Below are 27,443 nucleotides of genomic sequence, written 5' to 3' on the forward strand. Positions count from 1 at the left end.
ATTCCAGGAGGAGAAGCCGCGGCAGCATCTGTCCGTCAGACCCGAAGGGAGTCGCCACTAAGGTAGAGAGGGTGGAGCGAGGGCGAGAACAGGCACGAACGCAACAGCTCAATCAAACCACGAGGCTTACAGCTCCGTGGAAAAAAAGACTGAAGAGGGATCCTGTGTGCCTAGTCAAAGTTCTAGAAACTTTGACATACGTTTTCCACATTGGGGCTCCATCTGATGTCGTCACCCATGTGTGAGGACTACCATCTTGCTTGTCCTCAGAGAATACTGGCATTAACTGTCCTGCACCACACGTAAATAGTGATGATATAGAAAAAATGTGATCTGCTTCTATCTGTTGGAAGAGGAACAAAATCCAACTGTTCTGGACTGGTGCTGCAGGTTGAGAAAGAAATGTCCTGATACTTTCATGCAACTAGATGCTTTTCTTCTCCAAGATGACTTGAAATTTATTTGAATCACACCAAAGTATCAGTATCAATGCAGTTGAGAACACATCATATAACCTGGAGAGACGTTATCTGCAGGACAACTGATATATGCAAGTCACACGATGCAGACACTTATTCCTTATGAAAGAAATATCAAAATAAGAACTAAACGTTTTCCACTTACACTAGTAGTTTTCATCTTGAGGTGATAAATAAGCCAGGTATAATGGAATTCGGTCTCCTCTACATTAACAGATTTAGGATGAATCATAACTCTCCCATCTGATTTTGTGTAAACTTTTGCCCTTAAAAACAAAGAATTGTTTCCACTGAGAGACTATACAACAAACAGTATGAGAAAATATATGGACAGGGATATAAAATCTGGAGATGGGGAAACATATGCTCAGGACAGATATACCCTGCCAAATGATCCAAGGTAGCCTGCATGCTTCAACCTGTCCTGCATTATTCAATTTCCACTGTTGAGATTCTGAGACTTCCTATCAAGAAAGTAGCACTGTAATACATAATTACTTGATATGGTTTAATGCAATTAAAAATAAACAATTCCTGGCCTGTGGTTAATCAAAAGATGAGATGGCTACTCAAGCTATTTAGCACATTACAAATTACAATATTGGAACAGAATCTGTCGTGCCTCCAAAACTGAAAGATGAAAGGAAAACTGGTTCTTACCTGCTAATTTTTGTTCCTGTAGTACCACAGATCAGTTCAAACTCCTGGGTTTTGCCTCCCTGTCAGCAGATGGAGACAGAGAATGTTTCACTTATACTGTACATAACCCAGAGTGCCACCTGCAGTCCCTCAGTATTGACCTGTACCAAGCCAAAATGACAGCAATCTTAAATTTCTAAGCAAAACTCGCTTCCCTCCAATGAGCCAGAAGAAAGTGAAGTTGCCCAAAAAGACAATGGAAAACTTGTTTCCCAAATTTAATGGAGATCAGCATTGTAAATCCTCCAACAACTCGAACTATATACAAAGCAACAGTACGGAGTGGCGGACTCTTCTCCCCCCCCATCCCCCAGTAAATGGGTGGGTCTCTGGACTGATCTGTGGTACTACATGAACGAAAATTAGCAGGTTAGAACCAATTTTCCTTTCCCTGTATGTACCCAGATCAGTCTAGACTCCTGGGATGTACCTAAGCTCCCTTTAACTCGGGTGGGGTCATGTGCTTTAGTGAGAACACTCTCATTAAAGCACATGGAAGACAGATCCCCCACATCCAAGCGATAATGCCTAGCAAACGTGTGCAACGACGTCCCAGTAGCCACCCAGCAAATTTCATGCGGACACACCTGTTGTGACTCAGCCCAGGAAGTTGCCTGAGAATGCATCAAGTGCGACACTAACCCCCCCCCCCCCCCCCCCCCAAGTAGTGGAAGCCCTTTAGAAATGTAAGTCAACTTAATCTCTTCCTTCAGCCACCGCACAACTGTAGCCTTAGACGACTTGTTTCCCACAGTATAATGAGGTGATATGATCTACAAAGAGGTGATGCGATCTATGGAAATCATAAGCGACCTTTAGATACCTTAACAATGCATGCCTCCAATCTAAGAGCCTAAGCTCCCCTGCACGAGGCACAGAGGAATCTGAATCCATAAAAGCTGGAAGCTCTATTGTCTAAGATGGAACACCAAGACTACCTCAGGCAGAAAAGAATGTGCCATGCATAAAGATACCCCCGAATCAAGCATCTGTAGGAAGGGATCTTGACATGACAGTGCCTGGAGCTCCGAAATTCTCCTGGCTGAACAAATAGCCACCAAGAAAACCACTTTAAGAATTGATTCCTTAACCGTAGCTCTCTTTAGTGGTTCAAACTGAGCCTCACACAATCCACTAAGGATTAGATTCAGATTCCAAGATGGACACATTTTTCGCACCTGAGGATGCAAGTTCTTAGCTCCCTGAAGGAACCGCATAACATCCGGATGTGTGGATATAGGATACCCTTGCACCTTACCCCGGAGACAACCCAGTGTCGCTACCTAGACTCTCAGAGAGTTAAAGGCCAATCCCTTGTCCAGAACCTTTCTGTAGAAAAGCCAAATTATGCGACACCATAGCCTGAACAGACTGAGGCAGCACTCAGTCAACAGCAGACCAGGACTCGAAGATCCTCCAAATTCGCACATACGTCAAGGATGTAGAAGGTCGCCTAGCCTGCAATAAGGGGGAAATAACTGCTTCAGAATATTCCCTCCATCTTAGTCGTCTCCTCTCAGAAGCAAAGTGATGTGACAGAAGTGAGCCGCCTGATCCCTAAATATTAAGCCCTGGTGGAGAACAGTTGACCGTTGTCCTAACCTCAGGTCATGGTGATCAGATTTGGGAAGCATGTGGCCACTCTGGAGCTACCAGGATCACATTGTCCAGATGTTTCTCTATAAGAACATAAGAAAATGCCATACTGGGTCAGACCATGGGTCCATCAAGCCCAGCATCCTGTTTCCAACAGTGGCCAATCCAGGCCATAAGAACCTGGCAAGTACCCAAAAACTAAGTCTATTCCATGTAACCATTGCTAATGGCAGTGGCTATTCTCTAAGTGAACTTAATAGCAGGTAATGGACTTCTCCTCCAAGAACTTATCCAATCCTTTTTTAAACACAGCTATACTAACTGCACGAACCACATTCTCTGGCAACAAATTCCAGAGTTAATTGTGCGTTGAGTAAAAAAGAACTTTCTCCGATTAGTTTTAAATGTGCCCCATGCTAACTTCATGGAGTGTCCCCTAGTCTTTCTACTATCCGAAAGAGTAAATAACCGATTCACATCTACCCGTTCTAGACCTCTCATGATTTTAAACACCTCTATCATATCCCCCCTCAGTCGTCTCTTCTCCAAGCTGAAAAGTCCTAACCTCTTTAGTCTTTCCTCATAGGGGAGTTGTTCCATTCCCCTTATCATTTTGGTAGCCCTTCTCTGTACCTTCTCCATCGCAATTATATCTTTTTTGAGATGCGGCGACCAGAATTGTACACAGTATTCAAGGTGCGGTCTCACCATGGAGCGATACAGAGGCATTATGACATTTTCCGTTTTATTCATCATTCCTTTTCTAATAATTCCCAACATTCTGTTTGCTTTTTTGACTGTCGCAGCACACTGAACCGACGATTTCAATGTGTTATCCACTATGACACCTAGATCTCTTTCTTGGGTTGTAGCACCTAATATGGAACTCAACATCGTGTAACTATAGCATGGGTTATTTTTCCCTATATGCATCACCTTGCACTTATCCACATTAAATTTCATCTGCCATTTGGATGCCCAATTTTCCAGTCTCACAAGGTCTTCCTGCAATTTATCACAATCTGCTTGTGATTTAACTACTCTGAACAATTTTGTGTCATCTGCAAATTTGATTATCTCACTCGTCGTATTTCTTTCCAGATCATTTATAAATATATTGAACAGTAAGGGTCCCAATACAGATCCCTGAGGCACTCCACTGTCCACTCCCTTCCACTGAGAAAATTGCCTATTTAATCCTACTCTCTGCTTCCTGTCTTTTAGCCAGTTTGCAATCTACGAAAGGACATCGCCACCTATCCCATGACTTTTTACTTTTCCTAGAAGCCTCTCATGAGGAACTTTGTCAAACGCCTTCTGAAAATCCAAGTATACTATATCTACCGGTTCACCTTTATCCACATGTTTATTAACTCCTTCAAAAATGTGAAGCAGATTTGTGAGGCAAGACTTGCCCTGGGTAAAGCCATGCTGACTTTGTTCCATTAAACCATGTCTTTCTATATGTTCTGTGATTTTGATGTTTAGAACACTTTCCACTATTTTTCCTGGCACTGAAGTCAGGCTAACCGGTCTGTAGTTTCCCGGATCGCCCCTGGAGCCCTTTTTAAATATTGGGGTTACATTTGCTATCCTCCAGTCTTCAGGTACAATGGATGATTTTAATGATAAGTTACAAATTTTTACTAATAGGTCTGAAATTTCATTTTTTAGTTCCTTCAGAACTCTAGGGTGTATACCATCCGGTCCAGGTGATTTACTACTCTTCAGTTTGTCAATCAGGCCTACCACATCTTCTAGGTTCACCGTGATTTGATTCAGTACATCTGAATCATTACCCATGAAAACCTTCTCCATTACGGGTACCTCCCCAACATCCTCTTCAGTAAACACCGAAGCAAAGAAATAATTTAATCTTTCCGCGATGGCCTTATCTTCTCTAAGTGCCCCTTTAACCCCTCGATCATCTAACGGTCCAACTGACTCCCTCACAGGCTTTCTGCTTCGGATATATTTAAAAAAGTTTTTACTGTGAGTTTTTGCCTCTACAGCCAACTTCTTTTCAAATTCTCTCTTAGCCTGTCTTATCAATGTCTTACATTTAACTTGCCAATGTTTGTGCTTTATCCTATTTTCTTCTGTTGGATCCTTCTTCCAATTTTTGAATGAAGATCTTTTGGCTAAAATAGCTTCTTTCACCTCCCCTTTTAACCATGCCGGTAATCGTTTTGCCTTCTTTCCACCTTTCTTAATGTGTGGAATACATCTGGACTGTGCTTCTAGAATGGTATTTTTTAACAATGACCACGCCTCTTGGACATTTTTTACTTTTGTAGCTGCTCCTTTCAGTTTTTTTCTAACAATTTTTCTCATTTTATCAAAGTTTCCCTTTTGAAAGTTTAGCACGAGAGCCTTGGATTTGCACACTGTTCCTTTTCCAGTCATTAAATCAAATTTGATCATATTATGATCACTATTGCCAAGCGGCCCCACCACCATTACCTCTCTCACCAAGTCCTGTGCTCCACTGAGAATTAGATCTAAAATTGCTCCCTCTCTCGTCGGTTCCTGAACCAATTGCTCCATAAAGCTATCATTTATTCCATCCAGGAACGTTATCTCTCTAGCGTGACCCGATGATACATTTACCCAGTCTATATTGGGGTAACTGAAGTCTATACACAAAAGACGTCGCTAGCTATGGTTTTTTTTAATTTTCTGTGCAATGAACTTATTGAAGGTGATGGACCATCATACCACCCAGGGTTGATTTAGGCAGTAAGCCAAGCTGTCAACCACAGCGGGTCATGTTTAATCATCGGTCCCTTATAGTTTTTAATCCTCAAAATACCGCTTTATTATTAAATCAATTTTTTCTTCTTTTTAATGTTTTTCTTGTTGTATTTTCTTCTTTTTATTATTAAAAAAATGATTTTGAATGTGACGGTGTTAACAGTAATAAAGGACGGTGTTTGCCTTACTTGTGTTGAGCGCCTCCGCGCTTCCAATTTCGTCTGCAGCGCTGCCGCGCTTTGCAGGTGAAGTTGTTCTTATTTTAGTGGTAATTGAAGTCTCCCATTATTACTGCACTACCAATTTGGTTAGCTTCCCTAATTTCTCTTAGCATTTCACTGTCCATCTCACCATCTTGACCAGGTGGACGGTAGTATACCCCTATCACTGTAGTCTTCCCTGATACACAAGGGATTTCTACCCATAAAGATTCAATTTTGTATTTAGTCTCATGCAGGATGTTTATCCTGTTGGACTCTATGCCATCCCGGACATAAAGCGCCACACCTCCTCCCGACTGCTCCTCTCTGTCATTGCGATATAATTTGTACCCCGGTATAGCACTGTCCCATTGGTTATCCTCTTTCCACCTTGTCTCTGAGATGCCAATTAAGTCTATGTCATCATTTACTGCTATACATTCTAATTCTCCCATCTTACTTCTTAGACTTCTGGCATTAGCATACAAACATTTCAAAGTTTGTTTTTTGTTTGTATTTTCATTCTGCTTTTTAATTGATAGGGATAAGTTAGAATTTTTTAGCTCAGGTGAGTTTTTAGTTACAGGCACTTGGACTACTTTTCTAATTATTGGAACCTCACTGTCGGGATGCCCTAATTCTAATGCATCATTAGTATCCTTTAAAGATACATCTCTCCGAACCATGCGCTGCTGAGCGACTGTCGGCTTTCCCCTTTGTTCTAGTTTAAAAGCTGCTCTATCTCCTTTTTAAAGGTTAGCGCCAGCAGTCTGGTTCCACCCTGGTTAAGGTGGAGCCCATCCCTTCGGAAGAGACTCCCCCTTCCCCAAAAGGTTCCCCAGTTCCTAACAAAACTGAATCCCTCTTCCTTGCACCATCGTCTCATCCACGCATTGAGACTCCGGAGCTCTGCCTGCTTCTGGTGACCTGCGCGTGGAACAGGGAGCATTTCAGAGAATGCTACCCTGGAGGTTCTGGATTTAATCTTTCTACCTAAGAGCCTAAATTTGGCTTCCAGAACCTCCCTCCCACATTTTCCTATGTCGTTGGTGCCCACGTGTACCACGACAGCCGGCTCCTTCCCAGCACTGTCTAAAATCCTATCTAGGTGACGGCGTGAGGTCCGCCACCTTCGCACCAGGTAGGCATGTTACCAGGCGATCCTCACGCCCACCCGCCACCCAGCTATCTACATTCCTAATAATCGAATCACCAACTATGACGGCCGACCTAACCCTTCCCTCCTGGGCAGTAGGCCTTGGGGAGATATCCTCAGTGCGAAAGGACAATGCATCACCTAGAGAGCAGGTCCTTGCTACAGGATCCTTTCCTGCTACACCTGGTTGGTGCTCTCCCATTATGAGACCTTCTTCCTTCAAGGCAGCACCAGGGCTGCCAGTCTGAAGTTGGGACTGGACTACTATGTCCCTGAAGGTCTCATCTATATACCTCTCTGTCTCCCTCAGCTCCTCCAAGTCTGCCACTCTAGCCTCCAGAGATCGTACTCGTTCTCTGAGAGCCAGGAGCTCTTTGCATCGCATGCACATGTACAACTTCTCACCGGTGGGTAAAAAATCATACATGTGACACTCGATGCAAAAGACTGGGAAGCCCCCCTCTTGCTGCTGGACTGCTGCCTTCATCTCAATTTTGATCAGTTCCTAGTTAAGTTTTAGGTTGCTATGGGAGTAGGAATGTGTCTAAGTTCCTTTAAATGTATTAGTGAATTCACTATATGTCTGGTAGTGGCCTACTGGGGTCTGATCGAATTCTCAATAAAGTTTTTGTTGATGGGTTTTTGTTTTTTTTTTTTGTGCAAGTGGCACCTGCCTATAAATTAAGGGATGAGCTTGGGGTGGGTGGGAGGGTTGTGAATTACAAACAGTCTAACTTTAGTTAGTCAGCCTGAGTGACTCACAGCTCCCTTGATTAACAAATGTTGTTCCCTATTCAAACCTAATCACACTACCTCAACACCTTTCCAAGGTGAGTAACTGAGCTGAACTATTCAACTTTTTTACTTTGGTATATACTGCTCCTAGCTTATTTCTAGCTTCTGGCTACTTTTTTGTGGGTTTTTTTTTTGTTTTTCAATACAATGCACTCAGTTATTATTAAATAAAACACTTAGCTCTTTAAAAGTCTGGAGGACACTTTAATAGTCAGGCAGACTTTTAAAAAATAAACACACTACCTACTGCTACCTTATTGACTGAGTATTTAAAAATGCAAACAGTCTAACTTGTTTATTCACTGCCTGACTATTAAAGGCACAAACACACAAACACACTAAATAATATTCCCAAATAGTTAACTTTGCCCCAATACTTTAAAAAAAGTCAATGTCAATGTCCCAAGCAAAAACTTACTGATTCCTTTCAGCCACCAGCAAGGTGATCCTCTCCTCTCAGTGTTTCCAGTGGAATGTGGGTTACTGAGCTCTTTCCTTCTAATTTATAATGTGCTTCTAAAGTAAATTAGTGCAAAACAATCCCTTAGGAGATGTACACTTCAGTTAGATTTCTATCTGCCGTAATCCCTTGTCCACTAGAGGCCACGGGAGGGAAGACAAAGAAGAAGCCTTCAAAATCCATGGCAGCTCCAGAGTTCCGATTCCTTTGTACCAGTGGCTGTAAAACCGTGAACGCTTTGGTGTTCTCTGACAGCTCCCATTCCCTGGGGTCTAACTTTATCCGACTGATAAAATCTGCCTGAATATTGCTCACTCTGGCAATGAGAGAATCAGCCAGCCACTTCAAGTGCTGCTCTGCTCAGAGTATCAACTTCCGGGCCTCTCGAGCCACTGCCTGATTGTCAGATAGGATCTATACTGGATGGCCGTGTAACCTTGGCAGACAGGCAAGCAAAGCAAAGTGTACTGCTCTTGTCTCAAACTGATTGATAGGCCATGAGGCCTCCTGTTTCGACCACTGGCCCGGCGACGACTGCCTTCTATCCAGAAACGCTTGCAACGGTGGTGACTATTACCCAATTCGGAATCTCCAATTCCATACCTTGCTCGAGATTGGTGTAAGTAAGCCACCACAAAAGATTGTCCCTGGCTTCCTTCTCAAATGGAAGAGGAAGATGAAACTCTACCAATAACGGATTCCAGTGGGAGAGAAGAGCCCCCCCGCAGAGACCACATATGTGTGAATGCCCAATGCATTAATTCCAATGTTGATGCCACAGAAACCCAGGATCTGTAAATAGTCCTAGTCCCTGTGCACCAAAAGCTCTAGCAGAAATCTAATCTGACTCTGCAATTTCAGCAATCTCTCTCGTGATATACACTCTTTGTCAGTGTGTCAAACTGAGCTCCCAAATAATCCAGAGTTGTAAGATGACTAAATGGCTTGTTGCTAGGTTCACCACCCATCCTAGAGACGTTAAGCGCATCGGTACCTTTTGTACTGATTGTCAAAGGTCATCTGATTTTGCATGAATGAGCCAGTTATCCAGATACGGATACACCAATACACCCTCCTTTCGCAATGCGGTCACCCCTACCACCATCACCTTGATGAAGGTACATGGAGCCATCGCCAGCCAAAGGGAAGGGCTTGAAACCGAAAATGTTATCTTAGAACCATGAATTCTCCGGAATCTTGATGCTCTGGCCTGAGGGCTATATGCAGATATGCCTCTAAAAAGGTGAGAGATGCCAAGAAATCTCCCTTGCATACTGCCGCTATGTTGACCCTCAGAGTTTACCTTCTTTAAATCCAATATCTCTTGAATTGGATATGGGGGGAAAAGAAACAGGACGTTTAACTTAAAATTGACCTCCGACCACACTAAGTGTGTTTAGGGTCTGAGCCAACACTCGGGCTACGCTGAGCGTGTTCAGGGTCTGAGCCATCAAATTCAGCAAGATATCTCTGTGAAAAAAGAAAAAAATCTAACCAAAGTCCAAAGCGGCTCTCAATCATATGCAATTTCTCCCTCTTCTAGAGGTGAGAAAGCAGATTCCCCATCAGAATCCTCCAATGTCTCATGATCCACACCCTCCTTAACATTACCAGGGACAGCCTCCCTGTGCATTTGCTTGCCATGACTGACAAATAGGAGGCCCGAGCACGTGATCCCTACATAGTAGGTTGCATCGCCTTCGCTGGACGCCCCTGCAGAAAGGTCTGCAGGCCCTGGAAACATATCACTCAGAAGGAGGATGGATATATTTTCCAGTGCCAACTGAGCCCATAGGCCCAAACTTGCTCTCTCCAACCTTTCTTGGGGAGGTTTCTGCCCTCGGGAACAAGGGGGGAGGGGAACTGACCATTGCCTCGCATCCCATTCCACTCCCCTCCAGAGACACCATAAGCCGAGGTGATGTCCCACCAAGGGCAAAATCTGTAGCAGTCAAATTGCTTTGAGCTTCCAAACAGTGCTGACACAAACGGCGAGAAAGTGAGGACTGAATTGCTATCAGACGGCAAGCCTCACAGATATGAAGGCGCTTGGACCTACCTGTTCGTGCCCGGCACCTAGCTCTCTTGAACTTCGACTCTAGGTGGCCACCTGTACACACACCAATTCCACCCGGGCATATACGCACAACCCTCCATGATGTGCGCAAATACATGCTCAAGACTAAGTTGCGGTCATATGTTAACAAGTACCTGTGCAAATATATGCTCAAGTTTAGATTGCAATCTTATGCGTACCAAGTATCCACGGCAAATAGGAGAAGTACGTGCTTAAATCTAGGCTGTGGCCTTATACACAGAGGTCCCTGGGCATGCAACCGCCACATGTCAAGATACAGCACATGCCTACGCACGTGGGAAAAGAACCGCTGCCGTGGACAACCATACAGCTAAGCAAAGCCTGCCTGCACCTTCAGCGCGTTTAGGCCTGGATCCATTTAACATCCGGCTCCGAAAATCATTGGCCTGAAGAGCTTCAACAGCTTAGGCCTCTTGACTGGCCAAGAATCCATGGAGACTGGGGCCAAGAGCCAGCATCCCACTAAACATGCTTTGCGCATAAGCAAATTAAAACCAACAGAAGACCTCTACCAGAACCAGAGACGACGACTCAGTGCAAGTGCCTCTCTGCACATCTGCAGGACAGGGAACTGCTGGAGATGAGCTGAGGAGGGGATTCCCCTGTCTCTCCCGCCGATGCTACTAGGGAATTGAATATGGCTGCAGTTTCCGCGCTGTTGGGAAAGCCTCAGCACAAGACATCACCTACAAGTCTCGTTCTACTGGTGCAGCCATGATCGATGCAGATCCCCGAACGCCATTCTGCTTTTGCCTTACGCATATGCTGTTCCTCCCCACACCTACGGCACCACCAGCACCAGTATCACAAGCAGATTGTGATAAATTGCAGGAAGACCTTATCAGACTGGAAAATTGGGCATCCAAATGGCAGATGAAAGTGCAGATAAGTGCAAGGTGATGCATATAGGGAAAAATAACCCATGCTATAGTTACACAATGTTAGGTTCCATATTAGGAGCTACCACTCAAGAAAGATCTAGGCGTCATAGTGGATAACACATTGAAATCATCAGTTCAGTGTGCTGGGGCAGTCAAAAAAGCAAACAATGTTGGGAATTATTAGAAAGGGAATGGTGAATAAAACAATGTCATAATGCCTCTGTATCTCCATGGTAAGACCGCACACCTTGAATACTGTGTACAATTCTGGTCGCCGCATCTCAAAAAAGATATAGTTGCGATGGAGAAGGTACAGACCAAAATGAGGAAAGACTAAAGAGGTTAGGACTTTTCAGCTTGGAGAAGAGACGGCTGAGGGGTTTTTTTTGATAGAGGTGTTTAAAATCATGAGAGGTCTAGATCTAGAATGAGATAATGTAAATCAGTTATTTACTCTTTCGGATAAAAGAAAGACTAGGGGGCACTCCATGAAGTTAGCATGTGGCACATTTAAAACTAATCGGAGAAAGTTCTTTTTCACTCAACACACAATTAAACTCTGGAATTTGTTGCCAGAGGATGTGGTTAGTGCAGTTAGTGTAGCTGTGTTTAAAAAAGGATTGGATAAGTTCATGGAGAAGTCCATTACCTGCTATTAATTAAGTTGATTTAGAAAATAGCCACTGCTATTACTAGCAACAGTAGCACGGAATAGACTTAGTTTTTGGGTACTTGCCAGGTTCTTATGGCCTGGATTGGCCATTGTTGGAAACAGGATGCTGGGCTTGATGGACCCTTGGTCTGACCCAGTATGGCATGTTCTTATATCTTCTTCTTGTATCTTATACCTCAAGGGCAAGCAGGGGAACAGTCCCTCAGCGCCATGGAGCTAACACCTGGTCTCCTCCACAGGCAAAAAAGCTGCTGAAAAACCTCATCGCTGAGCTCCCCGAGCTGCCAAGGTAGCTTCCCCCCCAGAAACATGATGCTGTACAGATTCCTCTAACTAGTTCCTTGTTCTCTTTTTTTTTTTTTTTTTTACTCTGAGAACAAATAAAGATACAGAGAAACCAATACTTTCTTCTGGTGCAGAGATTCAGGTTCCAGGAGTGCAGGCCGCAAGGCAGATCAGAAAAGAGCCAAACCACTGGACCAACAGATGTCCACCCCATGGACCTCTGGACCGAGCTATCAGAAGGGTCACCAACCCCCTGCTCGTCCACCTCAAACCAGGGGGGATGGCCCCACCAGGACCGCACAACCCCCTGGAGGGACCCAGAAATTCTGTCTTTTAATCTTATTTTTTCTCTCTTTCCAGACTGTAGGTTTTACACTATCTACCACCTACTGGAGACAGAGAAATACTGAGGGACTGCAGGTGGCACACTGGATTATGTATAGTGTCAATGAAACCTTCTCTGTCTCCACCTGCTGGCAGGGAGGTAAAACCTAGGAGTCTGGATTGATCTGGGTACATACAGGGGGCTTCTGTAATATCATGACAAAGAAAAGGATCAAACAGCTCACAACACCAGTTTGTATGAAAACCAATAAAGGAGACAAGCAAACAGATATGAGTTAAACAGCAGTTGTTCCTGTTTTTAGGGCCTGGTATTTGATAGCATAATTCTATCAATTTAAAATTATAATAGGACTTTAAGCAGATATAACTGTAGTTAATGGAATTTTTGAGAGCAATTATTTGAATATTCTTTTTGCAGGAGCTCTCTCTTAACCATGGTCTTGGAATAAGATTCAACATGATTGTTTTAATTTTTGTGTAATACTTTTAGAAAGATTTTAGGGTGCTTATAATAATTTTTTGATTAGCATTCACCTTGAAAGGTCTTAATATGGGAGGAAGTGACGTCACCGATGGTGGCAGCAGCCTAATTGTGAAGCTTCTCAACCTCCCGGTGAATCTACAGCATCAAAGCTTCCAAACTTTAATTATACACTCTCTTTTTGGCTACCTGGGCAGTATAAGACGAAACCATGGCTGCAAAGAGAAAATCAGTTGACTTTTGCCACTTCTCCTACTGAAAAAATGAGACACCGGATGAAGAGGATGGCGTTGAGGATAGGCCTGGAGAGGCCGAATCAGGCCTAGACCCTACAGAGACAACACCTTCAGTTGCCACAGAGCTACCAACTAGAGAGGAGTTTAGAGACTGGTTCTGCGAACTATGAAGAGACATTAAAAATAACAAACAAGAGCTGCTGCAAAGTATGGCAGAAATTAAAGAGGAAATCTCCTCCTTAGGCCACCGTGTAGATGAGCTTGACACGAGGCTGGACTGCCAAAAAGAGAAGTACAAGAATCTGCAAGAAATATGTGCCACTTTGTAAGATAATGCCTCCCTAAAAGAAAAACTTGCAGACCTGGAAAACAGGTCTCGCCGAAATAACTTGCGATTCCGAGGTATCCAGGAAATGGCGGAGAATGCCGATTGTGCTGAGAGGTTTTGTCATTTCATTCTCGTCGCCTGCAACACTGAGGCAGCGAAATATACCTGAAATTAAAATTGAAAGAGCACATCGAGCACTTGGTCTGATAATTAACAACTGCCCGAGAGATGTAGTAATTTGTTTTCATGACTACGTCATAAAAGAAAAAATCGTGACTGCAACAAATATGGGCCTGGGAAAAATCAAGAAATTTCCATATACGCAGACCTCTCCTGAGCGACCCTGCAGAGGCGCCTAGAACTCAAGGAAATCACTGCATATGTCCTTAAGGAAAATATAAAATATCGCTGGCTGCACCCTTTCAGCCTCTTATTTACCTGTGATGGGACTTCTAAAATCTGCACGACCGCTGAAGCGATTGCCATCTTAAAACCACGAGGCTTTGCCCGTGCTACGCAACCTGCACCATTGGATAAAAGTCGACTTCTTAGAAACATGCTTCAGACATGGCAGCGAGTCAGCAAAGAAATAGTTGCCTTTGGAGACAAAATGCCAGCAATCCTTCCTGACCAGGCATGCCCTGCAGAATTGCTGATTTGAGCAAAGGAAAATTAGTTCTTACCTGTTAATTTTTGTTCCTGTAGTACCACGGATCAGTCCAAACTGTGGGTTGAGCCTCCTTTCCAGCAGGTGGAGACAGACTAAAACTTGAAGGATGCCCTATATCAGGACAGAGCCTATCCTCTAACCCTTCAGTATACCGTATGTCAAAGCAGAAAACAAGAAGACCAAAGTAGGATCAAAGTAGGATCAAGCAAGTAACCATAAAGCTTAAATGGAGCAACTGTAGAAAAATGTAAGGAACATGGCCTAACTACCCGCACTTGCATATTCTTGGCATGAGAACAACCAAGGCTTCCGGTGTTTTTGCTCAGTATTTTTGTACAAAAATGAGATAGAGTCTGTAGAACTGCAAGAAACAAAACCAGCTTCGAGGACAGAAAAAGACAAACAAGGAAGGGCGTCTGGACTGATCCGTGGTACTACAGGAACGAAAATTAACAGGTAAGAACTAATTTTCTTTTCCCTGTACGTACCCGGATCAGTCCAGACTGTGGGATGTACCAAAGCTTCTCTAAAACGGGTGAGATCAAGACAGTCCCACTCGAAGCACTGGTAGCCCAAAGAACCGAAGCAGAGCTTACACAGCTAGGCGATAGTGTCGAGCAAAAAGAGATAAGGACGCCCAAGTATGAACAGTGCAAATCGTTCACGGAGAGAACAAAAGAATGAGTCGGAAGACCCTCGGGGAACCGCCAGGCCATGACAAACAACAACCGAGAGATCACTTCCTGCAACTAGCACGCTATAGGGGACTCAGAAGCCGGCTTACCCGATTGGACCCACTCCAGGGAACAGGAAGATGGACAGATGCACGAAGCCATTGGGGACCAGGAAAAAGAGCAAGAGAACTCGTATGGAAGCAAGGTAACGAAGACCCGTATGGCATCAAAGAATGGAGACCGTCCCCAGACGCAGGAGAGAAGGCGGGGAGCTCCGCTGACCGAAGGACAAAGAAATTAGACGAAACTCCACGAAAAAAGGAAGAACCTGTACGAGGGCTACCCTGAAATCGGAAATTCGCAAAGAAAGGATCCCGCCAGGACAGCGCTTGGATCCGACGAGCAGAGGAGAGAAGACCAGAAGACAGTCTTAAGCATAAGGGCCTGCAGGGTGACGCGACAGAGAGGGTCGAACAGAGCCGTACAGAGGGGTCCAAACCGCCGAGTGAAAAGTTTACGACGGACAAGTGGGCGAGAAGGTGGATGTAGATGCCTGACGCCCCTGAAAGTCCAAGTTGCACACGGGTGGCCGCTCAGGGATGACCTGCCACTCGACCCAGGAGAGCCGAGGGGGTAGACTGGTACGCGCCAAGAACGAAGGAAGGATCCTCAGAGAGACTGCCTCAGAGAAGAAAAGACTAAGGAGATTGGTGCGGAGTACGCCGAAAAACCTGACTTCGCACAAACAAACCCAAGCACGTTCCAGATGCGCATACACGCCAGGGAGTCGACCGTTTCCGGGCCCGAAGGAAGGCAAAGATGGCCTACTCCGAAAAACCCTCACACCGAAGATATCGCCGTTCAAAGAAGGCAGGGCGCTAGACAAGCATGAACGGCCTGGTCGAAAAAAATACAGGGCCCTGACTAAGGAGCCGAGGAAGATGGCGTGGCCGCAGGGGTCCGACCGTCGCTAAGTTGAGAAAAACTGTGAGCCAAGGCCTGAAACGGCCCCTCGGGTGCTACTAGGACCATGGAACACCGGTGGAGAACTATCTGTCTACGAACTTTCCCGACCAGAGACCACGGGGGGGGTAGAAAAGATGTTCCGCCGGCCGAGGGAGAGCCAAGGCAATTACACCCGCTGAGCTGTGGTCCCTCCAGCGGAAGAACCAATCTACCATGGTATTGAGAAAAGCCGCCATGAGGCCCAGGTGGGGGGGGGGGGGGGGGGGGGGACCACCTGTCGATGAGGAAACCATGGTTGAGCCAAGAGTCCCCCCTCCCGGGGATCCAGCGACTGACTGAGAAAGCAACCTGAACATTCCCCCTAGCCCGCGGAGTGGGAGGCCGCCGGGCACTGTAGGTGTCGCTTTGCCCAGGTGAAGAGAAGGCTGGTGTCCAGGGCCACCCACGGACTGCGAGCACCCCTGGGCGATGGAAGCAAGCCACGATGGTGGAGTTGTCGGGCAAGACCCATAGCGTCTTGCCGCGTATGAGAGGAAGAAACTCCAGAAGAGCCAGGAACATTGCCCAAGACTCCGTAATGTGCCAGCGAGACAGAGATGCTGGCCAGGTCCCCTGGGCATACTAGGAGAGGCCGACCACTCCTCAGCCTGAAAGACTAGCATCCGTGGGCACTATCGTCCACTGGGGAACTTGGAGAGGTAGGCCCAGTAGCAAAAGAAAAAGCAAGGGGAATCCACCCCTGCGAGATGGCGACGGTAGAGCCCAAGAACGGGAGAACTGTGTGAGACTGTTCTGCCAGTGGCTGCCAACGGGACAGCAAAGGTATATAGAACAGTCATATTGTAGCAAGGGCCCAAGGGACAAGGGCGAGGGTAGGAGCCGAGGAGCCCGAGACCTACAGGCAGACACAAGCCGTCAAAGGAGGGAGCAAGGGCAGACTCTGAGACCGGCCAAACAACTTGAGGGCCCGCACACAAGGCAAGAAGACCTTGCCTACCCAGGTGACGAAGCGGAGTCTCAGGTACTCTAACTCCGGGAAGGGTGGAAGATTGTTCTACGAGAAATACAGTATCCACCCCAGGGACGCAAAGAAAGCTAGCCCGCGATACACCGACCGCCGACAAAGAACCTCCACCTTGGCCCTGACGTGCCAGAGGCCTAGATAAGAGTAGACGAGGAGTCCTGCCCGGCGGAGAGCTGCGGCCATCAACACCTACACATTGGTGAAGATGCAGGGTTCCGTCGCGAGATCAAAGGGAAGCGTTCAGAACTCGGAGACCCGGCGGAGGACGCGAACACGAAGAGACTATGGCAGCCATGATGAAACGGAAAATGGAATATGCCACTGAGAGAAACAAGTGGGCCGAGGGATGCCCTGGGGGGAGGACGGCACGAGTATGTTCACAGGCTGTGCTTGCGGAGAAGCGGGAACTGAGAGCCCGGGGACTCTTGTGAGGTCTAAGAGTGAACGAAGTAAATAGGATAGTGGCCTGCAGCAAGTACGCTGGCTGGGGCCAGGGCCTCCGCGCCCAGACACAGGAGCTTGGCGGGGGTAGCTGCACCGTATGTCGCAGGGACCGACCACCAGGGGAAACAGAAAAAAGATCCCGCCAAACACGAGGAAGGCGAAGACGTGCCCGTGTCTGAGAACGACAAGGACCCCCTGGTCTGACCGGAGCCCGACCCAGTCCACGGAGAAGAGGAAGAGGCAAAGATACTCCGGAGTATGTGCAGGCGTAAGGATTGAGAGCGTGGGCTAACCTCACGCAAGAGAAGGCACCCAACAGAATGCTGCGACAAAAAACTGTGATCACGAAAGACACCCCCCAGAGGAGAACCGTGCCCACGTGGGGTATTACCAATTCTGGCCCCGAAGCATGGACTAGAGGATATAAAGGACCAGGATGGTTGCAGACGGGCCACCGGCAGCTGATGGCCCCTACCGTCCCCTAAAGAATCCAAAGTCTCTCAAGGTCCTGGACAAGGAACAGCTTACCTCTGAATGGCAACGTACCCCACCGTGCGGAGGAGGCCGGAGCGGCCGACCAGTGGCGCGGCTACAGGAGCCGTGTGGCGGACATCTCTGAGGCAATCGCCTCCGGCTAGAGGCAGCGAAGGGTCGAATGCTCAGCACCTGGCCACGGGAGGTCCCGGGCGCAGAGGAATCATGCCGTTGACCCCATGAGAGACCTGCGCACAGCAGGAACTGCAGCAAATAGTGGAACACATCCACGGTGCTAAAACATCAGAGTGCGCTTCAAAGAGCCTCGCGAACCATGGTCAGCAGGCAGACCGGGGCTGCTTGAAAACCGGAAAAACCCTCCTGAAACGCGACCGCAGAAGGAGTCCACGGAGTGATTATGGGTTTTTTTTTTTTTTTTTTTTTTTTTTTTAAACAAAGCATGCCACCTAGAGGGGAGCTCGTTCAGGGCATGGCCCGACCGGGGAGCCTGCGAAACCGCAGGCACAACTGTTTGGGCGGGAAAGGAAGGAGAAGGTGCCTGACAAAACCAGGATCCTGCCAGGACCGGGGCCACATCCGTGTGGAGAAGAGGCGGCACCAGGAAGATTAGCTAATGCACCCGGGTTGGCTATAGGATCCGGGAGTACCAGGATCCATCGGGGAACAGGGAGGGGGCACCTCCGGGACCACCCGCGCCCCAAGGGACCCCGGGGGCTCAGCAGCCGGCCGAACTAGCAATGGCACGAAGTGGGAAAATTTTAGTTTACTGATTTAATTAATTTTTTTTTAATTAAATTTTTTTAATTGATTTGTCCCCGGGGGGGGGGGGGGGGACGGATGGACGACCTTCCACCTCCTACTGCATGCTCACTAAAGGGAATTTATGCAGGAGGAGGAAAAAACACAGAAAAAACGACCCCAAAAATCCCGGGTGGGGGGGTGTGACAAAAAAACCTCCCTGGGGGGGCTCAAATCAAAGCTGCAAAAAAATCAGCCCCCCAGCCCCAGGGAGCTCCGAAAACGGCGCCGATAAAAAATCCAAAATGGCCACTGTTCCCGGGCTGTCTGACCCGAGAACGGCCTGGCCAAGCTCTGGGGAGAAGATCCCCGGGCTAAATTTGCCTTCCCTGCCGAGGGACCTTCCCCACCCGGCAGGGAGGCAGAGAAGGAACCCCCACGGCAAAAATTTGATGGGGGCTGGCAGAAAAGAGGCAGGCTGCCTGCCCGCGGCAAAAATAGAGCCGCTCTGAGGAGAAAAAAGGCTGCAGAGAGAAACATGATTGACAGCCTGCAGGGCCGGAGAGAGCAGGAGGGAAACCTGCTGCCTCCTGCCTGTCTGGCTGCCGGTTCAAGGCCTGCTATGACCAGAAAAATGAAAAAATGCTGGTCAACTGCTGCCAATAAGTTAGAGGTAGGTGAGTACCTGCAACTTATTGAAGTTTAAAACTTCAATAAGTTGCACAGCAGCGGGTTCAAAAACCCTCTCGGCAGCCAGAGGGGGGAACAAGAACCCGAGAGCCTCGGTCCCCACACCTGGAAATGTACACGGACTCAGGCTATGCAGCGCAAAAGGGGCAAAGCCCCCCTGAGCCCGGCAAGAGCCAGAAGACGGAGCAGTCTCCTGAAGAAAAGTTCTGCAGACTTTCTAACTAACCTGCCAATGTTATTAAAACAGGAAGAACAAATCACAAAATCCCTAAGGAATAAGTACTTGCTTGATCCGTAAGGAAAAGAAGAAGGAAAAGGCTGACCAGCCTAGAGCAGAGAACAAAGGGTGAGCTGCTGCACCTGCTGGAGACAGACGAATACTGAAGGGTTAGAGGATAGGCTCTGTCCTGATATAGGGCATCCTTCAAGTTTTAGTCTGTCTCCACCTGCTGGAAAGGAGGCTCAACCCACAGTCTGGACTGATCCGGGTACGTACAGGGAAAAAAGATTTATTCGAACAAGGTGGTTATTTTTTCACGCTTTGTACCATATCCCATTGTGTGAAACTTAATGGAGCAAAGCTAAATATGGTACATTTTGAAAAATGGGTTTCATTAACCTTATCATGCTCATTGTTGAATTATAGAATCTTGTATAAATAGATCTGGTTAGGCTGGTAACACTGTGTAAGCATTTCTACCACATAATTCGCGTTGTACTGATTTGCCGGGTGGGTTGCGGACACTGTCTTTGGGTGTGGCCGTGCTTCCTCCCAAGAGATGAATGGGTATGATCTGCATGGAGGTTTAAGCAGACCCGTGGGGAATCAGGGAGAAAGGGAGGGGAGGGGGGGAGGTTGGGTGGGTGGGGTTTAGCTCTCAATGTCTGTTCAAAGATAAACACAAGTTGGCTTCATCTCATATGTTTGATATGGCAATGATTTATGGTGGTGCAGTGTGTAACATCTGTTCTCAGGGGAGGGACGAGGGAATTGAGGATAGCTTGAGTGTGCTAATATTGAAATTGAGCATGAGGATACTACCCAGTCTTTAAAATGGCCACCTTTCAAGTATTCTCTATAAACGCGAAAGGGCTTAATTTCCCTTTTATATAAGGAACTGGAACGCAACAAGGTGGATGTAGCCCTAGTACAAGAGACCCATCTTAAGGCACGCGATGAACATCTTTTGAAGCATCCCCATTTTCTCCGTGCCTACTTTACCCCTTCTGATAAAGGATCTAAATATTCTGGAGTTTGTATTTTATTTTCCCAGAACTTCATATTTGACCTTAAAGGCATAACCAAAGACCCAAAGGAAAGGTACTTAATTCTACAAATACTAGTTAATGGAGTCCCGTACACCTTAGTCAATCTGCATGCCTTTAACCAGGGTAAAGGAAGCTTCCTCCTGGACCTTCTTGGAGTGCTATCTTCTACTACTATGGAAAACTTGATAATTAGGGGGGACTTTAATATAGTACGAGTACCTGCTCTAGTTACCCTTCTGGAGTATCTGCCCTGCCCCCGTCTCATAGGGCTCAGTTTCATTTTTATGGAAGATTGGAATTTGATTGATATTTGGAGATCCTTTTTCCCATCCTCACACTCATATACATTCAACTCACCCGTACACAATAAATATTCAAGGATTGATTATGTTTTGATAGATAAGAGATTTTGTACTAAAGTGCGCGAAGTAGGGGTAGAAGCAATTATGTGGTCCAACCATGCCCCTGTGTGGTTTGATACAATGTTTGCAAATTCTGATCCAGAGCTTAAATTTTGATGCCTCAATGACTCTTTGTTACTAGTCCCTAACTTCAAAAAGATACCCAATCTTTTTTTTCCTTAAATGACACTGGAGAACTTCATCCCACAGTAGTATGGGATAGTTTCATGCCTATGTACGTGGGGTGTTTATTTCCAGAGTAGCCTATATTAAAGAAATGTAAGACAAGGAAGTGCGAAGAGCTAAGGCGCTCCATACAGTCCCTTTACCACCAGCATGCATTGAAAGGGACTCCCTGTATCCTGACCCAGTTGACTAAGGCTAGGGAGGAACTGAAACGGGAAGAAGTGTCTAATTTAGCTCACTCATTGAATCTGGGGAGACAGGAACACTTTGAATCAGGTAATAAGGCAGGGAAACTTTTGGCACGAAAGCTGAAGCAAATAATGTCCCAAAATTTAGTGCTTAAAATAAAAGACGAGAAAGAAGACATGCTGTTTAACCCAGCCGAAATAAGAAGCAGATTTCTGAAATTCTATGAGAATCTTTATAGCTCGGATACCAATATTTCCCCTGATGCTATTTCAGACTTTCTTAAGGATATTACTCCTCCCTCACTATCATAGGAAATCCAAGACGAACTGGGCAGGGAAATTACTACGCCTGAGATATTGTTGGCTGTTAAGGACTTATGTCTAGGCAAGGCCCCAGGCCCATACGGGCTGACAACACACTTTTATAAACAGCTTGCCCCCTATATAGTGGTGCCCTTGCAGAAAATGTACAATTTTCTAAGGACGGGGGGGATCCTTAATGCCAAAGTCCAATTTGGCGGGCATCACGGTAATTGCCAAACCCGGAAGAGGCCCCACACTATGCGGGTCCAATAAGCCCATATCACTAATTAATGTGGATCTCAAAATATTAGCTAAAATACTAGCTGCCCGGCTTAATGCCCACATAGCTAAGCTAATACATCAAGACCAAGTAGGATTTATCCCTGGCCGGATGACTGGCGATAATGTCTGAAGGCTTGTGGACATAATGTGGTGGGTACATAATGAACACAGCCAGACCCGATTTCTCTCTATAGACACGGAAAAGGCCTTTGACCTTGTGCATTGGCACTATCTTTTTCGAGTTTTGGAGGGCATGGGTTTTGGAGCAGGTTTTCGAACCTGGATAGACAAACTATATGACTGCCCTGTAGACTGTGTGAGAGTCAATGGGGGGTATTCTAATGATTTTGTAGTGGGTTGGGGTACTAGGCAAGAATGCCCTCTATCACCACCACTACTCTTTGCCATATTCCTCAAACCCTTTGCAATTAAAATTAGGAATAATGAAAGGTCTTAATGCATTAAAAAAAAAAAAAAAGACTGACTTGGTTCATGAAACTGGCTAAGGAAGCCTTTACCAGAGAAAAATTGGTTCTTACCTGCTAATTTTCATTCCTGAAGTACGACAGATCAGTCCAGTCAAGTGGGTTTTGCATTCCCATCAGCAGATGAAGGCAGAGAACGAAAAACTTTGAGGCACTGCTACATAACCAAGAGTGCCACTGCAGTCCCTCAGTATTGATTGTACCCAAGCTAACTATAGAGTAACAACTCCTCAACAACCGCCTAAATGAGGGCGAAAGCCAAACCCAAAAATTGGAGCCCCCCCAAACTGAAAAACCACAAATCAACCCAAGGGGCTAACCACAACCTGGCAAACTTCTTTAGATTCTGCATATATACATTCTGACAGGTCTTTTCAGTAAGCATGCCAGAACATGGACTTGCCGTAACGGTCTTGAGAACATTAAGGGGCTGGGTCTCTGGATTGATCTGCGGTACTTCAGGAATGAAAATTAGCAGAACAACCAATTTTCCTTTCCTGTTTATACCCCAGATCAGTCCAGACAAGTGGTATGTACCAAAGCACCCCCTTCACTGAGTGGGCCCATGAAAGACCCCCTCTAAACATACTTTCGCCAAAGGTTGGCTCTCCTGGAGCCTGAATATCTAAATATTAATGGTAAGATAAAGTGTGAAGCAACACTAATTGACACTCGGCCCACGACGCTGCCTGCGCTCTAATAGAGTGCACACGCAACCCCTCTGGAATTCTTCTCCCCTTACAAATGTAGGTCGAAACAATAGCTTCCTTCAGCCAACTCACTATCGTGCCCTTGGAGACCTTGCATCCATTTCTGGCACCTCCAAACAATACAAACAAATGATCAAACTGTCGAAAACTGTTTGTGACTTTTGCCTCTGGTAACTCAGCAGATCAATTTGGGAAGGCAGGAACTTCAGTCTGATTCAGGTGAAACAAAGATACCACCTTAGATAGGAATGAAGTTCCCATGCGCAAAGACACCCCCACATCTGAAATCTTCAAAAATGGTTCCCTACAGGACAAAGCCTGCAGCTCTGAGATCCTTCTGAATGAAAACACTGCCACCAAAAATACCACCTTCAGCATGAGGTCCTTTAAAGATGCCTTCCTCAATGGCTCAAAATAGGGGCCCACAAAGCACCTGCAAGATCAAATTTAACTCCATGTCGGACCCAATCTATGCACCATGTTGGCCACAGATGCTCCCCCCTTCAAAAACTTCACAACATCCGGAAGTGAGGCGAACCTTTTCCTGGTAGTATACCTCTGAGACACCCCAAGGCTGCCACCTGAACCTGCAAGGAATTGTAAACAGCTCTTGAAAATCATGGGCTCAGAATATCCTTTTTGTCTCAAACTCTTGCTCTCAAAAGTCAAGCAGCAATACAAAAGTGGTGTGCTCTATCCGAGAAAATAGGACCTTGCCTTAACAGCCCCTGCTAATGAGCCAATCTCAGGGACCCGCCAATTGTGTGCTGAACCAGATCTGTGAACCACAGATGACGCAGCCTCTCTGCACCCCAGTACCACCTGGCCCGGATGCCTCTCGATGTACCTAAACACTTGACCTATTAACAGTCATGGAGGGAACACATATAGCAGGATCCTTGTCGGCTATGGAAGAACCCAAGTGTCTATAACCTCGGCTGCAACCTATCATCTGCAACTGAAGGAAACTTGCTGCCTTGTTGGCGTTGCTCCTTGTCGCCTTCAGATCCAGATGGGGACTGCCTCAATGAGGTTGGATAAGGCTGAAGGCCTCCTTAGACAGCTTCCATTCTCCCGGGTCCAACTGTTATCTGCTGAGATAGTCCACTTGCACGTTGTCCACTCACGCAACGTGTGAAGCTGCTATCCCCTGCAAATGTCACTCTGCCCAGGCTAAAAGATCCTGGACTCTTTGGGCATCCATGCGACTCTTCGTTCTCCCTTGCCGATTGATATAAGCCACTGTTGTCATATTGTCCGAAAACACTCTGACCATTCGACCTTGGACTTGTGGAAGGAACCAATGCCCTTTACATTGCTCTCATTTCAAAGCGATTGGTAAGACCAGGATGCTTCCACTGGCAACCACAGTCCTTGTGCCAGTCATTCTTGACAGATCACCTCCCAACCCTTGAGGCTGGCATCCGTGATCCCTATAACCCAGTCCAGAAACTCCAGGCCCATCTCGTTCTCCAAAATTGGGCCGCCACAGGCACCACAAGAGACTGGACCTGGAAGTATCCTGCAGCGGTAAAGCCCGATGAAACTCCTCTGACAACGGATTTCAGGTCCTCCTTGAACAACAATTTTCCTTCCTTTAAAGGGAAGATTACAGAGCTGAGACTTGGACCACGTATCAGCAGACCAATTCTGCAACCACAGCAGACATTGCACAGAGACCATCGCGGCCACATTCCTGGCCAAAGTCCAGCTCAAGTCATAAAGTGTGTTAGCCTCATACCTGAGTTGCCTGGCTATTAACACCAGTGTCTGCTGAAGACTTCTGATGCAGAAGGCCAGCATAAACAAGCCTTCTGCATCAGACTTCCACAGATTGCTGCTCACTGGCTTAGCGCCAAGACTTCAGCATACTCTCCCTATGAATCTCTAGCTTACAGTCCTGCGTGTCCTTTAACGCTGCCAAACCTGCAACCAGAATGGTTGACTTGCTAGTGACCACCGAGACCAAAGCATGTACCTTTAGCAATACCAACAGTTGTAGGATATCCTCCATGAGGGGATACAATTATACTTTGGCTCTAGCCACCTTAGGGATCGGCTCTGGGAAGTCCCATTCTTGGTTCATCAGCTTCTTGTTCCTTTTAGGAAGAGGAAAGACTTTCAGTGGGCCCTGGAGTCCAAACAACACTGGATCCACCCCTTCATTGTCAGACTCCTCCTGGACCACTTTAATAACCAGTTTCTTCTGAACATGGGAAATAAGGGGCCTCAACTCCTCCTTACAGAACAGACGAACCACCTGCGTGTCATCTCCCTTTGTTATCGGGACCTCTTCAGGATCAGACTGATTGACATCCACCGTGAGATCTGCTAGGTCATCCTGATCCACTCCAGGCCAACCTCATGACCATCTTCTGGGTCATCCAGGTCCGAATCATCTGAGACGCTAGGCCCCTCAGGATGGTTCAGGCCCAGCCGGCAAGGAGCCCCTCGGCCTCTTTGCAGCGGGACGAGACGGCTAACAGAAATACCTTTTTATAGCCAGTGCTTTTCCTGGTTAAAAAGGCATATGCATAAGCAAGACAAATTCTGAGGAAAACTCCACATCATCCTCTCCCCTGTCTGGCCCAGAGCTTGCATTTTCCCCCTACCCCCCTGTCAAGATTACCAGAGACAAAGGGGGAGGGGAGGCCCTGGGCTCCCGGGAGTCTGTCACCTTCCGAGCTGTAGCCCTTCTCCTGTGTGACAGGCTGTTTAGGCTCCCAGTATTGATCCAGACAGGGCCTTGGGAAACTGTGGCCCTCCTACCAGTTCCCCGCCGGAGGGCCCCTCCCCTCCAGAAACAAATCATGGCATAGTGCCACTGTATTCAGCTGTCCCCGAGCCAGGCTACTGGCCTGACAAACTTTCGTGCACTGGGAAACCGCTGCCAGCACCATCTTGTCTCCATGTGGGCCAAACCTACTGCAGAGGAACAGAAGCCGCATGATTGTGGCACACAGGAGAGAAGGGGGAACACTGCCCAATGCAGCCTCTGGCTCTCCAAGCAGTCCAAACCTTTCCCACGCTGGGAAATTGCTGTCGGAGCCATCTTGACTCCATGCGGCCGGGCCTGCTGCAGAGGCACAGAAGCCGCATGATCGCAGTGAGCGGGACAGGAGGGGAACACGGCCCAATGCAGCCTCTGGCTCCCCGAACAGCCCGAAGCCACGAACAGAGGAGCTACACTGCTTCCTTCCCCCAGCCCGGGCCTGCCCTGATATTCAAACCAGAAACAGCCGGAGTGGTTGCTGCTGAAAGAAAAATGTAACACTTTTTTTCTTTAAAGAAACATCAGCCACAGCAAAGGAAGAAATTCAAGCAAAAAAAGGAATACGTCCCTGCTAGCAACACCTCTGGAAATGAGCCTTCAGGGGATAAGAGGGAACCAGAACCACTGACTGCCAGATCCCTGGATCTGTTGCAGGCTAAAGCTGATCAGGGATTACCAACCCCCTGCTTACCCGGCTCAACCTACGCAGGAACCTAACACTTCAGGAAGTGTCTTCTAACTTCTCTTTTTCTGTCCCTTCTTCCTTTCTTTTTTCTTAATTGCAAGTTTGCATCTCTACCATCTGCTGGAGATAGAGAACTACTGAGGGACTGCAGATGGCTATCTCGCAGGCCGATACAGTAAGGGCGCGTAAGAAAAAGTGCGGCAGTGCCGGGCGCCCGCTCGTTTGCCACGCGCACAGTTCGGATCACATACCACTCGATACAGTATTTAAATTAGACGCAAATGCAAGCTGCGTCCAAAGCACGTCCATGAAGCGCAATCCATTTTACTGTATACAGCGCTATACAGCGCCTATACAGTATCCTGGGTGCACTGGTACCTGTCATTTCAAATGTCATTTGAAATGACAGGTACCAGGAAGTGGATGGTTCTCCTACGCTCGGACATCGGGGATTGCCAGTCCTCTCTCTCCCCCCCCCCTCCCGAAGCAAGGTGCAGGGCGAAAATAGACTCGACATGTTATTAAAGCAAATAGAAATTGTAACAAAAATAAACTTACTGCATGCTTCCAGCAGCAAATTGTGGGTACAAAGCGGGTTAGAATCAGGGTAACCGCGGCCGTGCTTTACTGTATAGGCCTGTCGGTTATGTAGTAGTACCTCAAAGTTTTTAGTTCTCTGCCTCCATCTGCTGGTGGGGATGCAAAACCCACTTGTCTGGACTGATCTAGGGTACGAACAGAACATATAATTCTAGCAATGGGAGATGCACTGTAACTGAAAATATCTGAATACATTTCAGTTCAATCTAGTAAGCTAACTAATCTTTAGCTGCCACTACTTATATAAGATGATAACTTTTTAGCTTAGAAATGTATTTGAATACAAACTTTTCAGTAATCCCAAAGAGAAGACACTAAAGAAAGAAAGCTATTTCTGTGGTTGCAACCACAATGCTGACATCAAATCCAGGAATTATGAAAGTACCTTAAAGCA

At 46.7% G+C, this 27,443-nt stretch overlaps 1 protein-coding gene across 3 annotated transcripts in view; it reads right to left on the reverse strand.

Moving 5' to 3' along the window:
- Nucleotides 1–27,443, reverse strand: part of DHX36 (DEAH-box helicase 36) — a 518,365-nt gene that overhangs the window by 45,369 nt on the left and 445,553 nt on the right. For 2 of the 3 annotated variants that reach the window (XM_029615334.1, XM_029615333.1), the window contains one exon: nucleotides 625–745. The exons of the other annotated variant lie outside the window; for it this stretch is intronic. In XM_029615334.1, the coding sequence (XP_029471194.1) occupies nucleotides 625–745 (121 nt within the window). The remainder of the gene's footprint in view (nucleotides 1–624; nucleotides 746–27,443) is intronic. 3 annotated transcript variants of the gene reach the window in all.

The sequence above is a fragment of the Rhinatrema bivittatum genome, chromosome 9 (assembly GCF_901001135.1).
Source record: "Rhinatrema bivittatum chromosome 9, aRhiBiv1.1, whole genome shotgun sequence".
NCBI classification, from domain to species: Eukaryota; Metazoa; Chordata; class Amphibia; order Gymnophiona; family Rhinatrematidae; genus Rhinatrema; species Rhinatrema bivittatum.